The sequence below is a fragment of the Lissotriton vulgaris genome, chromosome 2_1 (assembly GCF_964263255.1).
Source record: "Lissotriton vulgaris chromosome 2_1, aLisVul1.2, whole genome shotgun sequence".
NCBI classification, from domain to species: Eukaryota; Metazoa; Chordata; class Amphibia; order Caudata; family Salamandridae; genus Lissotriton; species Lissotriton vulgaris.
Window position 1 is genome coordinate 731,572,964 of NC_141687.1, and position 18,461 is coordinate 731,591,424.

At 40.5% G+C, this 18,461-nt stretch overlaps 1 protein-coding gene across 3 annotated transcripts in view; it reads right to left on the reverse strand.

The window, feature by feature from the left end:
- TUB (TUB bipartite transcription factor) overlaps window positions 1-18,461 on the reverse strand; it is a 536,930-nt gene that overhangs the window by 234,362 nt on the left and 284,107 nt on the right. For all 3 annotated transcript variants that reach the window (XM_086956017.1, XM_086956015.1, XM_086956016.1), the window contains exon 2: window positions 15,332-15,383. In XM_086956017.1, coding sequence (XP_086812143.1) covers window positions 15,332-15,383 — 52 coding nt within the window. The remainder of the gene's footprint in view (window positions 1-15,331; window positions 15,384-18,461) is intronic.

Here is an 18,461-nt window from a genome sequence, read left to right on the forward strand (position 1 = left end):
GGTTGAAAATTATACTTGTAGTTCCTTGATCTGTTCTATGATTACAGTAACTTCATCAGGGTCTCTTAAATTATACATTTTATTATTTTGCATCACCCTCAAAGAAGCAGGGAATCATATACTTGCAGTGGCTCCTAACCCCCTTAATTCTTGAATATACTTCCCTAATTCCCATTGCCTGTTCTGGGTAGCACACAAGATATCCGCCCTAAGACGGAAGGACCAGTCGTGTTTTTTATAGGTTCCTACTTTAAGGGCCACAGCAAGAATTCTTTCCCTTAATGTAAAGATTTAAAGATCACCAGGATCCTGCTTTGATTTTTCCTTCCTGGTTGCGTCGTATATGGGTCGCGGTGGACTCTTTGTATATCCTTCTCTAAACTACTCTGTTCAACATTCATTTTAACTTCTTTCAGGAGGTGAATCACAAAACCCCTTAAATCTTCTCCCTCTAGACCCTCAGGGTAATTAAAAATTTGAATGTGATTCCTCCTCGCACTGTTCTCAAGGGCTTCCAGCTTATCTCTGAGATCTATACCACTATTCTTTATTTTCTGAATCTCCTCCTTGTTAGTGTTGACTTTTTTGGACAGGACGTCTAGTGAAACCTCCATTGCCCGACTCTTTCTTCCAAATTATTTATCTTGTCTTCCAAGGCCTCACCAGTACCCTGAATTTTCTGTTGGTTTATCTCAGAAGTCGCAGACTTCTCCCTGATCTCTGTTATCAGGGTGGATAGAAGCTCCCCCAACTCAGAGTTTTTAGCCTGGCTAGTGACTGCAATGGGTAGCCCGTCCTGATTCTGGGAATAGTTCTTTAAAGTCACGGAGCTAGGACTAGACTGCTTCAGTGACAGATTATCTTCTGCAAGAGGACCAAATCTATTTTCTAGCCACGCTACTGTGGTGTTGTGGTGGTCCTCTTGGTGGTGGTGGTGGTGGTGGTGGTGGTTGAGATGCTCCTGCTGCTGCTGCTACTGAAGCCATTTTTCAGTCCAAAAAGGTACAGAGAGGTCTTTCAACAGGTCTTCTTTACTCAAAGTACAAAGTGAGAATGAGGAAAAAAGGTTAGGGCTTTCATCATTAGGAAAAAAAAAACTGTCCTAAACCAATGAAAAGTGTTATTTTCAGGTCACATGACCAGGGCTTTCATCATTTGGAAACCAAAACTGTCCTGAACCAATAAAAAGTGTTATTTTTAGGTCACATGACCCGACGCGCTTACGCTACGCGCCCCGGGGCGCGTCGCGTAAGCGCCTCATATGCTTACGTTGCGCGATCGTATGCGCTCGAGTGCTTCAGGGTGCGTTTACGCCATGCGTATCACGCGGACGCGGCTACGTGATACGTCACGATGATGTTTTCGTTCGCGGCAATGGTGCTAACGGGACGCTCACCGGTACGCGCCCTGGGGTGTGCTGCAATACTGCCCTTACCAGTGCGCTCACCGGGACATGCACCGGGAGCGCTCCAGGGCAAAAAAAAAAGAAAAAGAAAAAACCATGAACAATATACATAAAAAAGTAGTATTACATAAATATACAATATAGGATTCATTATAAAAAATATTACATTTCATAGCTATAGAAATTTGCTATTAAAAAACCTTTGAAATTCACTGAAAAAACCATAGGTTTCACACCAGTTATAGTTAGGAATTAGCATTTAAAAAACCTATGAAATTCACTGAAAAAACCATAGGTTTCACACCATTTATAGTTAGGAATTAGCATTTAAAAAACCTATTAAATTCACTGAAAAAACCATAGGTTTCACACCAGTTATAGTTAGCAGGAAATTTTACTGACATAAAACCATTGAAATTCCCACGTTATAGTTAGTTGGACTCACTATAACTTGCGCGCCTGCAATGCACTGCTGATGACGTCACATATTACATCACTCATGACATGGTCAGTGACATCACTCATGACATCACTGATGACACCATCCTTGTGACAGACTGACAGACCTCCTTTCAGTGTAATGTAACCTTTGAAACACATATTCAAAAATAGAAACTAACATTTTCAAAAAAATGGAGATACCCATACCAGTTACAACAACCAATTCAGTAATTCCACCATCTATATACACATCCTCTCATTCAGCAACAGTTCTATATAGTCACTCATACATATACTCACTCATCATATGTACTGATACACATATAAATCCTGTTACACACCGACAGTCATCCAAAAGTTACTCACACACATACTCACACATGCAAATAAACTATTGAACATCCATTTATTTGCATATACAGCCATACACACACTAGCACATTACTTCTAAGGAAACTTACACATACTTACTCTCTTAAACAATCACTTACAGAAACACATACTTATTTAAACAGGAACTCTTTCAATCTCTCACATATACTTATACTAGATTAAAACATATGTAGTTACTCATAAAGACACTAGTGAGGCAGGCATTCACTCACTAACACACACATATACACACTCATCCACCCATACAGTCCTGCACATATGCTGTCTTCAAAACACATACAAACAGTGAGTCAGTCTCCAACCCATGCAGCCACTTATACACAAAGTGAAACACTGATACATATATTTAAATATTTAAAAATTACTCACTAATATATGTATTCACTAAGATACACTTTATAAGCCAGTTAACCAATCAATATTTTATTAAAAATACATCCATTTACACACTTATTTAAACATTTATTCGTCCATCGACCTTTACAAATACATATATAAAACATATTTATTTTTCAGAAAGACACACATTCACTGGATGGTGTCATCAGTGATGTCATGAGTGATGTCACTGACCATGTCATGAGTGATGTAATATGTGACGTCATCAGCAGTGCATTGCAGGCGCACAAGTTATAGTGAGTCCAACTAACTATAACGTGGGAATTTCAATGGTTTTATGTCAGTAAAATTTCCAGCTAACTATAACTGGTGTGAAACCTATGTTTTTTTCAGTATATATATATATATATATATATATATATATATATATATATATATATATATATACATACATATACATATACATACATATACATATACATATATATACATATACATATATATACATATATATATATATATATATATATATATATATATATATATATATATATATATATATCGCGAAGTTTGTCACTCAAGGGCAAAGAAATGCCGAAGTACCAAGTAACAAAGAGTCGGCCCAAAAGTGCTGGTGCAAGGGTGGTTTAATTCAGTGAAGCCAGCGCTGCCGCCATGACGCGTTTCGCCGAGGAGGAGGCTTGATCACATGACAAACTGCATAACAGTGAGCAGAGCATTTAAAGTGACAGTGCATTACGGTGTGTCATGAAAATGGAAGAAATACTATATAATATAACGCCGCGTATATACAGTCAATCGAGAGTGTCCAAATGGCACACATAATTTATACCCGATAAGATTGCATAGTAAATAAAATCATATATACAGATTTTATAAATATAGGAGCACATTTACAAGGCACACATTGGTAGAAAAGGCACATCACTATATATACATGATAATTAATTCTATCTATGTACATTATGAGCGGCCACTCGTTACTGTATGCTAAAACCAAATGTGATAAAAGTTTGAAGTAAAATGCTCATATGAAAACCAGCAGCATTATTCCAAGAGTCATGACACAATAATTATACACAATCTAAATAAAGCCCAAGTGGGCGAGTCACAATATCTGCCTAGAACATGAAAAGTGCTTAAAGTGATGGTGCAAATTTGGCAATAAAGTGCAAATCGTATGGCAAGAAATTCCAGATTATAAATTGAGACCTAATAATTTTAAAAAATGGAATGTGAAAGTAGTGTTGTTAAAAAATAATTCATCAATATATACAAGTTGGAAACATCATATGAGAACATAAGTTTTTTCGTATATCCGGACAGGTCTTATGGGCATGCTGAATGATCCTACAGACAGGTATACAGGTCTTCCCTGTCGTTAAGTTCATTAGGATTTTTGGTGTTGAGCTCCAAAATGTATCTCGTCCCAAGGAGACGGAGTTTGGCCTCGCGGTCACCTCCTCTCCTTGATGCTTCGACACAATCAATTAAAAAAAAATGGAGTTTATCAGGAATGCCCATATGTTTATCCTGAAAGTGCCTGGCAACCGGATAATTTTGATCATGCCCAGACATTGCACGTATGTGTTGGAGTATCCGTTTGTGGGCGGGCAGTTTGGTGCTGCCCACATATTGGAGCCCACATGGACACTCCAACACATAAATGGCATAATCGGTTTTACAAGTAAGCCACTTGGAGATGGCAGTAGGGTGTTCATGAAAGGGACTTTTGAAATGGGTCCTGTTACTGCCATAGCGGCAGGCTTTGCACTGAGGACATGCCTTGAAGCCCTTCTTCAATGCTGACCAGGTGGTGGAGGTCTTGGGCTCCAAGGTGTTGCTAACTAGAGCCTTGGACATAGAAGGGGATCTTCTGAATGTTAGTACTGGTTTAGTCTCTATTTTGTGACCAATTACTGGATCACTTAGAACCAGATTCCAGTTGTTATTCATAATTTTGCGAAGAGCCCCATGTTGACAGTTAAATGTCAAAATAAGTCGTGGGGAACTGATTTGACCATCCCCTGCCAAGGAAACATCCAAATGGGTGTTGCTAGTTTTAGGAATCAGTGTCTCCTGTCTGCTCACTAAATTAGAACGCCTGATCGCTTTAGTAAGATTTTCAATGGAATAGCCCCTCGCCAGGAAGCGTAACCTGCATGCCTCCTGTGCAGCCGCACATTCGGCATCCGTGCTGCAGATTCTCCTAATCCGGAGCATCTCTCCAAAGGGAATGCTCCGAATTAAGTGAGCCGGGTGTTGGGTATTGGAGTGCAGAATGGTATTTCCTGCACTGGGCTTCCTGTAAAGTCTCGTGTTGAGGGTAGTACCCTCCACAAATACCTCGACATCCAAAAAGCAAATGGATTCAGAACTCAAATTTACAGTGAAATTAAGATTGACAGTATTCAAATTAATCAAATCAACAAAAGCCTTGGCACTATTATGACTACCCCTCCAAATCAAAAAAATGTCATCAATGTAACGCAAATATAAAACAATATTGTTGGAAATGAAATCATGGTGTTGAACGACTAGGACCTGCTCCTCCCATAGCCCAACTTGTAATTATGCGTAGCTAGGTGAGAAGCAGGCCCCCATCGCCACACCTCTAACCTGATGATAAATTGCGCCATTGAAGATAAAAAAAGTTCTGTTCGAGGCACATTTTAGTCATTTCTACTAGCATCTTGTTGTGTGCCGTTGGATGAGGTAAGTCTTTGTTTAGATAATAGTCCAAGGCCTTGAGTCCATCGCCATGTCGAATCGAGGTATAAAGGGATGAAACATCCAAAGTCATGAGTACCATGTTCTCTTCCCAAACAAAATGTTCAATTTTGCTCAAAAAGTCAAAAGAATACCTGACATAGGATTTGAGATTCTTGACATGGCTCTGTAAAAAGAAGTCAATGTACTTTGAAACGTGTTCCAAAGAGCTGTCTATGGCCGAAATAATGGGGCGGCAGGGTGGTATATCACTGTCTTTATGCTTCTTAGGGATCAGATAGAATGAGGGAATAACTGGATGATCTTTTTTGAGGTATTTGAACTCCTCATGTGAAAGTAGCCCTGCACTTCTCCATATTTGGAGCTTTTGATGTTGTTCAACCCATGTGTTTTTGACAATTTGGATATTACTTCTGCGGTAACAAGACATATCATTAAGTTGTAATTCCGCCTGTTGGAGATACATGTCTTTTGGCCACAAGACCACATTCCGGCCCTTATCGGCCTGTTTCACAATGATGTTATGATCCTTTTTAAGTTTCATGATCAGTTGTTTGTAACATCGATTTTGTTTGGAAATGTGAAACTTCTTTTTGTCGATTGTGGTGTATAGATGTTTTATTTCACGAACCACACTCTCCTAAAATGTATCCAAGTTATCATGGACCATAGTTGATTTGGGCTTAAAAGGTGTAATCCGTTGTTCAGTTTGTTCTAAAGGAACTTCCCTCATATTCCCTGAAGACAACTGATTTTGTAGGTCCCAAAGAGTATTGAAAGTGGCCTGACTTTGACTGCTGGAAAAGGTGGGACTGGATGTTGTTTCAGATAAGTTGTTCTTTTTAGGATGTTGTTCAAAACATTTTTTAAGTTTAAGTTTTCGTGTGAATCTGTATACATCCATGCGAGTATCAGCATAGTTCATGTTGCACCGAGGGCAATATGATAGTCCCAAATTGAGTACAGCAGTCTCAGCCGGAGTGAGTTTTAAGCTTGAGAGGTTGACTACTGATTTTGCTTTGTTTTCCGTGTTTTCCTTTGATTGCCTTTCCAATATCCCAGTTTGCCCGAGTTGCTGCCGTTTGAGGTTCCGGGTGCGGCATTTCCGACGTTGCCAGCGTTTGTAGTTTGCCCGCTGCTTTTTGGTGCGCGGGTTTCGTGTCGGTCCTGGCACAGAATCGACCTCCTGTGCCAGGGAAAGCTTGGTAAACCCCAAGGTTGTCTCACGGTTTGGATCTACTTCTGGATCACTCTCCACGGCTGAGCTTAGGCTAGAGAAGGAAGTTGCTGGTAACAAGGTATCTTCTCTTGTTTGTTGGGTAGCCATGTTGGAACGCGCTTTCGCCTTCACAGCGTCATACCTTTTGGTGAAAGTGAAAACTTGTCCATTTAGGTAGTCAATTCGATCTCTCTCAAATTTAAAAGCCTTTCTTTTCTTTATCGTTTCTTCTTCTTTGGCCAAGCGAGTCATCATATCAAGTCGCATTTTGTTAATTGCATCTGTGACTTCTATTATAAATATATATATATGTGTGTGTGTGTGTGTGTGTGTGTGTGTGTCTATTGGCCAGAATATGCAAAAACAGTCTTAAACTTGAGCCACAATGAAATTAATTGGAAGGAAACCAATGCGAAATGGCCGCAGTGCATGTGACGTCACCATGTAACATCCCAGAATCCTTTGGAATGCAAGCCGTAGAGAGCAAAGTGCAGAGACAACCAGTGACCCTGCATGAGTGAATGGCCTCTCCACAACGGACTGGCTGCGAGGAGTAGCAGAAGCAGCAGCGCTTGAAGGGTAGAGCAAGAACGCTCCTGCATGAGAGCAGTAGTCTCGAAATCCTACATCCGAACCATCGCTGATTGAAGACCACAGGTAAGCAATGCAAGGCACACAGAACTGCAAAATGCCCCAGCGTGGCCAGGCCAATGGAAGCAAGTGCAACACTGTCTGTATAAGCCACAGTGTGACTAAAAATCAAGCGTCATGCTGAAATCAAAGACAGGAACAGTCCGGAATTTCTTTAGTTTCCAAAAAAGGACCCAATCAGCCAGTGGTCTTCAGCAAATTGCAGGAAAGCAGCACTCAATTATTTAGCCTCTACCCCTCTCCTGGTACCAGAATGTAATATTAAGGTAGGTCAAAGGAAGTTTATTTCCAAGTCCAAATAACAAGACCCACAGCCAACTGCTGGCTACTCAAGTGAAGAAATAGACTGACCCTGACTAAGCAACCAGAGACGGAGATTACATAAAGAAATACAGATTCTCCATTTACATAATATTGTAACAACTGACAACATAATAAAGATACTAACCAAGCACACTACAATCAGTCTAATTTTGTTCAATAATTATGGCTTAATTCCATTCAAACTTCAATTATAGGATCCAAAAGACAATATGCTATAGTTATCCCTAAAAATAGTTAATGATTATCTCTGCCAACACTTGCTTCGCAACACTGTTGCTTCTTCAGGGTAGGCAAATCCTAGCTAAAGAATAAATTGTATGCAGCTGGCTGTTCACAGAAACTTTTGTTACACTTGGTTGCTCCACTGAAGTCCCATTCCTTCTGCTAAGAACATTCAATTATAGGGGACTAGACCCAAGCACACATAGCGGTTTTAGAACGAATTAAAGGCTAGATAAGGTTCCTTGAGTACCCAAAGCATTCGTTGTTTGTGACGTTGTTGTTATTGCGTACTAAATGTTTACTCAAGACATATCTGTCATGTACACGGGATGTCCGATTGCTCAGTTACTTGGTAATTGATTCCTTCATCAGGGTCCATGATATGACACTTTCAAGAGGTCTGAGTTTTCATTCAGCCTCTCATTTCTTATCTTCCCCTTAAACAAAATGACCCTGGCGGAGCAGGGCCCAAGGGGCCTAAAGACTCGGGAAGGGGCCCTTGTTTTGCATTCCTGCCCAAACATTATATCAAACATTTGCCTGCTTCTGCCAGCATGCATGATAGCTGCTGGCAGAAGAAATGGTGGGGATGCAGGGCCCTGAGGTTCCCTGCGGCCCCCCAGAAAAAAGGAACAAGGTCACAACCATAATGATTTTTACCTAAAAAGTAATAAAAAAATGAGCAACAGGATTGTTCTTTTATTTTTCACTGTTTGTACAAAGGAGCACCCTTAATGCCCTAGGACATTTTAAAATTGCATACTTTCATGTTTGTGGTGCTCCTAGAAGAGGCAGGGCCGCCACCAAGCATTTTTCTAATGTCTTGGAGTGCTGCAGGAAGTGCAGCGCCCCAAAACGTTAAAAATATTAGATTTGTTGGTTTCTATTTTTATTAAAGCTTTATTAAATGTTTTTATAATAATCATAGCTATTGAACATTGTATTCTCTAAATTACTGAAATATAGATTTGATAAAAAATGTTGGTGATTTTTGGGGTAAAAAGATAGATCTGCTTTATATATACTGATATGCTCACCCCTTGACAAAGTCAATAGGGCAAACATTGTACATGGGGAGTTTTACATTCATTTAACAGTCATAGCATTTAAGAAAAAATTAGTTTGGGGCTGGGCATGTATAAACAAAAAACATTACATGACATGATTAATTATACATTTGAAAAGAAACTAAACAAAAAATAGACAGGAAGGAAAATACACACTATTGTGTCCAGTGTCCTACACTGTCAGATGTTTGGGGCATTTATCAGTGTGGCCCTCAAGCTTGTAGTCTACAGCAGTACTACTTGGCCCTATTATATTGGTGGTCAGCGCTTAGACTTGTATTTGGATGGAATTTTCCATTTCATTAGCCATGATGCACAATTTAATGCACAGATGCTGCACTCAATGATTGCCCTTGGCCCCGTTTAAGTGCGCCGACGCGTTTGAGCATTTGATGTATTTCAGGAAAGTTCTTTTTCAGGGCTGTGAAGTTTGGGGACACTGGGTAAAGATTAAAAGCCAAAAATTACTATTTGGGTATTGTCCTTGTGTTCCCCAATTTCAATTAAGTGTGGAGAAGGTTCCACATTTCAATGAAAGTTAAGCGAGGAAGACATACCGTTAAGGTAAGTGAAGCCTGTTGGTTTTCTCAAGCGGTACATCAGATTCCTTAGATGAACAAATTACAACAGCGCAACTATCTATGGAAACTGTTAAAGAGGGTACTCAAGCGAGCCTGGTATACACCCAGAGATACATTGCTGACCCCCAACAAACACAAAAATACATCTGGTGTTCACACCAAATCAATAACCGCCCAACATACAAACAGACCAAAAGAGAGACGTACCGCCTTCTTTGTAAATATCAGAATCAAAAACCTCAAGCTTTAGGGGGGAAGATATTGAGGAACTTCTAAGAGGACCATCAACACTTAATATTGGTAACCAAACCAATAACCCAAGATACCAATCTGAAATTGAGAAAAATCACTAGACTAAAGAAAAAACAGACTAGAATTGCATTACACGGAGAGGTGCTCCTAGAACATCTGAGAGCAGGCACAATACCAGTGGGACTTCAGGTAAAAAATTTACAAGTCATCTTTTTGGACCATTCTGAATTTTTGGGGAATTTTAGCCACATCGGAACAAAATGCTCATGGGATTGGATGTTCCTATCCATCAAAACAGCTGAAAAACTGTGCCTCATGGAACTAGAACTGATTAAAGAACTCGCAGAGGCCCTAGTATCAAATGAGGCCATTGAAAATGTATAATGACTCTTGAATAAATTGGAAAAAGACAATGCCATATTCAAGAAAAATACAGAAGACTTCAAGAAATCCAAATTACATAAAGACATTACCAACTTCAGTGAGAAGAAAGTATATCTATACCTGGACAAAGACTTTTACAACCAACCCAAACACATAAGGGTTTTAAGACAATTTCCAGGAAGGCGCAAGAGGAAATTCATATCATTCTCGGATACTTCATCATACTCCGATAGTTCAAGTTGCGCAGAGCCCTCCACTAGTGCTAGAGGTAATCCACAGAGTATATTTTTTCCCCGCACAGGAACCTTTTTTAGAAAGAGGCCAGGAACTCCCGATGGGACGCAACAGATTCAAGCAATGGTTCCATCCAAACCGATACCAAGGAGAAATCATGACGAGGAGACAAAAGTACAGATGGTAGAAACAGAGCTGATTCCCATCTACAACTTATTCAACCGCAATTTAGACAAGGATGAAACAAACCTATTAAGCAAAGGAGTGTCCTTTATCCCAACTACACATCCAGATTTCATCCAGACCCGACTTGAGATGCTGGAACACTTTCCTTCATTATTCAAGTTTCCACCAAAGGAAGTTACGCGATTACCTCCAATACAGTAAATTCTTGAGAATTAGGAGAAATTACTCCAAACGTGAGGTCTATTTTTACAGTGCAAAAATCCTGATAACCAAATTACAACAGCACAACTAGCCACAGAAACTGTTAAAGAGGGCACTCAAGCGAGCCTGGTATATGGCCAGAGATACATTGCTGGCCCCAACAAATGCAAAAATACAATCTCCATGGTGTGTGTAACCGTTTTCTCCAGTGCAACAAATGACATAAAAAAGATCATACGCAGGAACTGGAATACTGTGAAGGGCCTCGAAAAATTTAAGGAGATTCCTCTATTTGCTCTAAAAGGAAGAGAGACAATCTTGTCAGAGCCAACCACGAGAAGGAGGATGTCTCCCTGAGGGAATTGCTTGCTTTACCACCTCTCAAAGGACATTGTAAATGCGGTAATTTTACTGCATGTGCAAGCACACTAGTGGGTGATCATTTTATCCACCAGAGAAAAACAATCAAACACTATAAGGGAAAATTTGGCACATTCCCTTTGATTGCAAATGAACATTGGTATTAATTAAATCATAAAAACTAATACTGTGTGGAGGGTGTAAGGGAAGTTTATAGACCAGCCTAGGTTACAATCCCCAATAATACTATTCACTACAAGAAAACCTAGGGGTCTTAAGATGAGGAAAAAGAGGAGCCTCTTTTGAAGGGTAACGATACCATTCAAGTCTATCGAATACCAGGGCATACTTGCTACTAATTTAAGCATTCAAACAATACACACAGAGCCAAAAAAGTGATTGTGGGTGAAACCAGTAAACAAACGTTGGATTCCCATCAAAGTCTTGTTCTGATCAATACTATCATCTGGTCATCCTTCGTGGATGGTGTGTCTCTAGATCATTGAGACGTTTCTACCAACCTCCGGTCGGAGTTGGGTTCCGACCCACAATCACTCCAGGACCATGTAGATAATAATGTGTGATGGAAACCAGTGCAGTGCAACACCAAAAGAGTGTATTGAAGTGGTGAGTTAAAATAGGATAGAGGACAAAAGGAGGGAAATGTTATTGGAAATTGGCCTCTTCCTAATTAAAACCAAGAACAGTGCATGAAAAACTGTTTCAAACAAATAACTGTATAGGGGCCAACATGTTTCAGCCTTAAGGGCAATACAGTATGCTTTCTTCAGGGCCTTTGTTCTTTAATTATTAATGCTACTGCATGTGTAAATTCAAAAGAAGTTGTTGATTACAGTATACAAAAAGGATATATTTGCCCGGAAACAAATTATTCTTTTCTCCGTGTCAATCCGAAATGTCTCACTCCCGGGTAGACCGGAGACCAGACCTCACCTCTCCTGGACCAGGCTCAGGATTTAGGAGGCCCCGCTCAGTCCGTCGTATTTTTTTCAAAATCATTTGGATTCATTGATTGTGGCATGATATAGTTCAGTGTACACAATTGAAAGACTCATTGGGTCAAAACCTAAATGACGAATGCTTGAAGAAACAATACTTCAGTTTTTTTATAGAAAAGATCTGATTGATGGTCTTGGAGGTACCTTTTAAGACAAAATTTGTATTGATCCAAGCCTCCACAGTCATCAAATGCATCACTCTCCTTTTCCGATACTGCTTGTCTGAGGCATAAGTCAGGAGTCCTCCAAGTTTAATCCTGAATAACTCTTAGAATTCACCATTGAGGCTGCTGTACTACAGGAGAAAGTCACAGCAAATTCTTTGTGAACTGGACCCATGATTAGAGAGCAGAAACGGAGATCAAGGACATCAAATGCATCAAATGCAGATTTATTGCCCACCAACAAACTAGTGACTTTAAGGATAGGCAATTGAGGATGCACATGCATTTGCTACACTTATCTAAGCACCAAATTACACCAAAATGCATTATGAATAAGTTTAGGTGGTATGTTTGAGAAAAAGAGAACTGGAAAATAAATTTAAATATAAACTAATTGTGGTGGTTTTAGTGCATTTATCTAAACATACATTTACTGAATGTACACAGAGTGCAATCAGAGCATTAGTAAAAGGGGCCAAGCATCCCCTCTCCGTGAATTCCATGCACTTTTAAAGATACCATATGCAATGTTTATATTACAGATGACTTGCAATGACCTGGAAAATGTGGAATATTTTAACTTTATGTGACTCATTTTTCTGAATTGGCAAAGAATGTTTGTGCATGCCTGAATGCTTTTCCTTAATGGGCGGATTCACAAGTACTTTACTACATGTGTGATTTACTCTTTAAATAATGATTTGCATTCTTCTAATCGTTCTAATTTTGTCTGTCATGTGTTGTTAGAAATTGGGTCTCTAGTTGGCAGAGGTATTCACCCTTTCCAAGTAGGTACCATAATCCTAGTTAGGGTAAGCTAGATACACACTAAAAGTTGACTTGTGCTCACCCTCTGCCAGCTTGGCAGTCAGGCTTATCTAAAAAGGCAATGTGTAAAGTATTTGTGCAACACACACACACACACACACAGAGTAACACACTGAAAACATCACAAAAGCATTCCACACAAGTTTAGAAAAATAGAGAATAATTTTATAAGCAAAATGAGACAGACCAAAATGACAAAGATCCAATAAGTAGAAGCGGAGTTATGAAATTTTAAAGAATTAATCGAAAAGTATTGCTTAGAAGCCAATAACGCGTAGGTGTTGCTTGAGGTCGCACTGGAATGGGGCAAATCCAAACTTCAGGCTGACCACGATGGAGGGCAGGCTGGCTTCAGGACTTACGCAGATCCTGCTGAGAATGTACCTTGTATGGAGCAGATGTCAAGGTCAAAGTCTCGAAGCAAGGACTTGAGGCACTGGGTCTGCATCAATCTCCTGCATGGAGGCAAAGTGTCGGCACAGATCCACACAGTCGATGAAGGCTTCAGCGTCAAACCCCTTTACGAGACTGGTGCTGCATCATTCTTGAGCCACGCTGTCTGTTATCAATAAGCCATGCAGTTCGGCGATGTCATTGATTGGCTCCTGCATCTGGGTCAAAGGACAATGTATCTGTTTTGATCTGCACAAAGTTATCACTGCGTCGATTTGACAGTTCTGGACAGCAGAAATTACCAATCAAGAGCCATGATCTGGATTGGCACCACTTGGCAAGGCTTGACTCACAAATGGCAGAGTCCAGGTGCTGCTGTAGAGGTGAAGAAAGTCTTTGCTGACCCTAAGACTTCAGAACAGGGTGTGATTCAGCAGACACTTGGAGTCACTTCTGTGTTCAAGTGAGAAGGGTCCAGTACTTGTCCTCAGCAGGGAAGAGATCAGCAGGTAGCAGGACAGCTCAGCAAAGTAGACAGCAGTTCCTTCAGAGTGGTAGTCAGGCAAAGTGGCATTCCTTATGTCACAGCAGTCTTTACTCCTGATAGAGTTCTTCACAGGGCCAATCGTGTACTGTCTTGGTAGGGTCAGAGCCCCAATACTTATACCCAAATGTGCCTTTGAAGTGGGGGTGACTTCAACGTAGGCCCTAGAAGTGCACAGGTCTCCTTTCATCTCAGCCCTGTCTGCCAGGCTATCTGTAGAGGGTAATCAGCCGTCTGTGTGGGACACAGAACACTGCCTATTCAGTTGTGCCAGCTCCCCCTCTCCCATTTCCTGCCCAGGAAGAGCTATCAGAATGTGATGAATGCAGATAAGTTTTCAGTCACACCCACCCTTTCTGTGTTTGTGGCAGCGTAGATGGAATGCACAAAGTGTAGCTATCACCCACACCAGACATGTATTGGAGACAGGCTGGAAGGCACACAGAACAGTTAGAGCAGAGCACTGTCCACTTTCTAAAGTAGCATTTCAAAAACAGTAATGTTATATACAACTTTACTAGAGTATTTATCATTACCCTTCCAAAGAAATGAAACATGATCTAGCTACTCCTTTCTAATCAGAAATTACAGCTTAAAAGTGTTTTAAGTAATTCCAAATGCTAGCCTATAAGAGGAGTAGGGCTCGCAGTAGTGAACAGTTAATTTAGCTGTTTGTCACTACCAGGACATGTAAAACTTAACAGTACACATCCAACTTTTTACTTACACAGCATGCTGCCCTCAGAGCTGCCTAGGCCTACATTAGGGGTGACGTATATATAATAAAATGGAATCTGAAGTCTTGGCAAATGCTTTTACATGCCAAGTCGAATTGGCAGTGCACTGTACATACAGTTATTGCAGCGGCAGGCCTGAGAGAGGTTTGGAAGGCTAGGTGTATGGGTGGCACAATGATTGCTGCAGGTCCACTAGTAGAATTTCGATCACAGGCCCTGGGTATATGGTATACCACTTTACAAGGGACTTACAAGTAAATTAAATATTCCAATTGTGTATACACCAATGTTACAATGTTGAGGGCAGGAGCAATTGCACTTTAGCACTGGTCAGCAGTGGTAAAGTGCTCAGAGTCCTAAGTCCAACAAAACGATGGTCAGAACAAGAGGAGGAGGATGACAAAATGTTTGGGGTTACGGCTGAGAGAGGGCCATTTTCCAACATACGTGCACACATAGACACACATTCATGTGCTAAGTTAAAGATTTTTTAGTTACAATGTTGCAAATATCTAGGTATTCTCAATGGATAAATGGTGATTTTAAACATTACAAAACAACATTATCCTTTCTGAACAACTCAAAAAATGCAAGCTTTCTGATCAAAAGTTGATATAGACATTTACAAATTCTCACCTGTCTGTCAAGCTTCTGTTGACGCAGATTACTTCCCTCATCATCTAGAACACTGAAATGAGAAAAAATACTGCACTGTAATTTGTGAGCTACTGTAGCACTAAACAGGTATTATGGCAATCACATATTTCGCATCAACAACAAAAAAGTATGTGGACACCAACAAGAATGGCCATTTTATGTCAGTAAAATATTTCTGAAATTCAGAGAATGGATGTTAGAAATGGGATTTTTGGTAGGCTAGGGCATGTGCCACAGCTTGGCAGAGACCACCACTCTAGTTAGGAGGTTACACTCCTAAAATAACCCCTGCTCACCCCCTTGGGAGCTTGGCACAAGCAGTCAGGCTTATCTTAGAGGCAGTGGGTAAAGCATGTGCACATAACCAACAGTAATACAGTGTAGGCACTACAAAAAGACACCAAACCAGTTTAGAAAAAATCCAATATTTTTATATACTTAAGACAAGACCAAAACCAATAAAAATCCACAATACAGTACTTAGAAATCTTCAGTTGTCAAAATACCCTTGCAAAAACAGTTACTTGAAGTCAATAGCTACGTCTGGGCCTATCACAGCGTTGTGAACAAACAAATCCAAACAGTTCTGGCTGACCGCAGCGTCACAGGCCAACTACGGTGTCAGGAAGACTCGCAAACAGTATCTTTTAGAAAGTTGTAGGGCCTCTCCAATTTTATCGTTTATTCATTGTTGCTCATCTGAAACCCAACATGAACACCATGGCTTGGTATGGCAGTCTCGGCGAAGTGGGCCCTACAACTTCGTTCTTGAATTAAGGAATTGACATACTTTGGATATTTATCACATTAATTGAATTACTCCAGCTTGACGTTGCCTGGTCATTTGAGAAGGTTTTTTATGATTATTAGCCCTGAGGAAGTCTGTGGCTTACACAACACAAGACGAAACACATGTTGGTGGCCAGACCTTTGCATTGAAGAAGTGTTGTGAAATAAAAAAGAAGATTGAGAAGATCATCCTGTGTCTGAGGACTTTGGTTTTAGAAAATTAGCTTAGGGTATACTGTCTGTTGTGTTTAAATGGTATGGTTTTCTATACCATCTGGTGAGCGGTGGATGGTCGTCACCTTATCCTTTGAGCTATAGTTATTTGGATTGATTTTACTGTTTCACAACTGTGCGCAATTGTCACCCAGCCATCCTCTTTTGTATAACACAAAACACACAGCCTCCAGTGCTGACGGCAGAAGAGCTTGAAGTTTTTGCTGTTCCTGAGACTTCTTGAACAGGGGGCAAGCTCTACCTCAAGTCCTTGGAGAAAATCACAAAAGTAGATTGCAGAAAGTTCAGTCCAGTACATTCTCTGCACAAGACAGAAGCAGCTACTGCAGACCAACAGAGCAAAGTGGTAGTTCCTCCTCACAGCTTCTCCAGCTATTCTTCTTGATCCAAAAGAGTTCTAAAGTTCAGGGGTCTGGGCCCCAATATTTATATTCCAAAAGTATTTAATCTCTTAGGCAGAGAGTGTCTGTGCCCAGCCAGAACCAGTTCTGCCTTCTCTGGTGTGACTTCCTGGCAGGAGGTGGAGACAGCATGGTCAGAGGCAGACCAGGCCCTTTGAGGGGCAAGGAAATATCCTCCCCCTTACCCAATTGCAGCCCAGGTCTATTCAGCCCATTCCTGGCCCACCTAGACTATTTGGAGCCACTCCTGCTCCCCAGCCTTCTGTCATCCAAAACCCAGACAGGCAATCCACATTCCGGCAGAAACACAAGGGATGATAGAGCAAGAAAATATCTACTTTCTAAAAGTGGTATTTTAAAACACAGAATGTAAAAATCACCTTCACTAAAAGATGCATCTTAAGATTCTGAGTTCAGGCATACTAAACTTTATTTTCCTACCTAATTCCCTCGGCCAGTTATGTTTATAAGATGTTATTAACAAACTCCCCATTCTATCCTATGTGGAACAGGTAGCCTTGCCATAGTGAAAAATGAAATTGGCTGTAATTCGCTATCAGGACATGCCACACACTCCAGGGCATGTCCTACCTTTCACATACACTGCACCCGGCCCACAGGGGTACCTTGGGCCTACCTTAGGGATGGCTGACATGTAAGAAAAGGGAAGGTGAGGGACTGGCAAGTGTGTGCACTGGCCAAGTCGACATGGCAGTTACAAACTGCGTGCAAACTCCGCAATGGCGGATCTAAGTTACCTTTTCAGGGCTACTCAGGAGGGTGGCACAATCAGTGCTGCAGGCCCACTAGTAGCATTTGATTAACAGGCCCTGGTGCACTTTACTAGGGACTAACAAGTAAATCAAATAGCCAATCATGGAAACACCAATCCATAACACAATTTAACACAGGGGCACTTGCACTTTACCACTGATCAGCAGTGAGAAAAGTGTGCAAAACCACTACGCCAGCAAAAACAGAGTCAAAACCGGGAGGTCAGAAAGGAAACACTCAGGGGAAACACGCCAAAAGATGCCAAGTCTAACAATGGGTGTAAACATGTACTGCATTTTTTAGGTAAAGATTGCCCACAGATACTGAATAAGTATACAGTACAATGACGATGTATTGGCAGCCAATAAAACAGGCACAATCCTGTGTATAATTAATTGCAATTAGCAGCATCAAAAATGTGATATAAAGAAAATTAATTATTACTGTTATTACCTACATATATCAAAATTGCCAGTGCAATCTTTACAGGTTATGCTAGATTACTATTGTCTCTGGGGATATCACTGCAGGGAATTGTGGGTAAAGGTTTGCTTTTATCTCACAGAAACATTATAAATGCAACATTTTAAAAATCATTCACTTGTATGCAAAGAAAGTAGTGTCTACCAAAGAAAATGTAAAACTAGCCATTTGATACCCTGAAAGAGGAACAATTAACAAATAAAGAACAAACAGGCAACTACTACAAAACAGCACCCCTTCTCACTTCCCCACAAATAGTAGATAAGCAGCACTTTAAAGTAGTTGTATCATATGTTGTGTTTACTTTGTCACACAGCATAGCAGTTGTGCTGCATGTAATCAAGTGTAGACACCAACAAATTGCTACAGTACCACATACCATTATTAGACATCAAGGAGCCTCATTAGGATCGCGGACGGACTTCCGT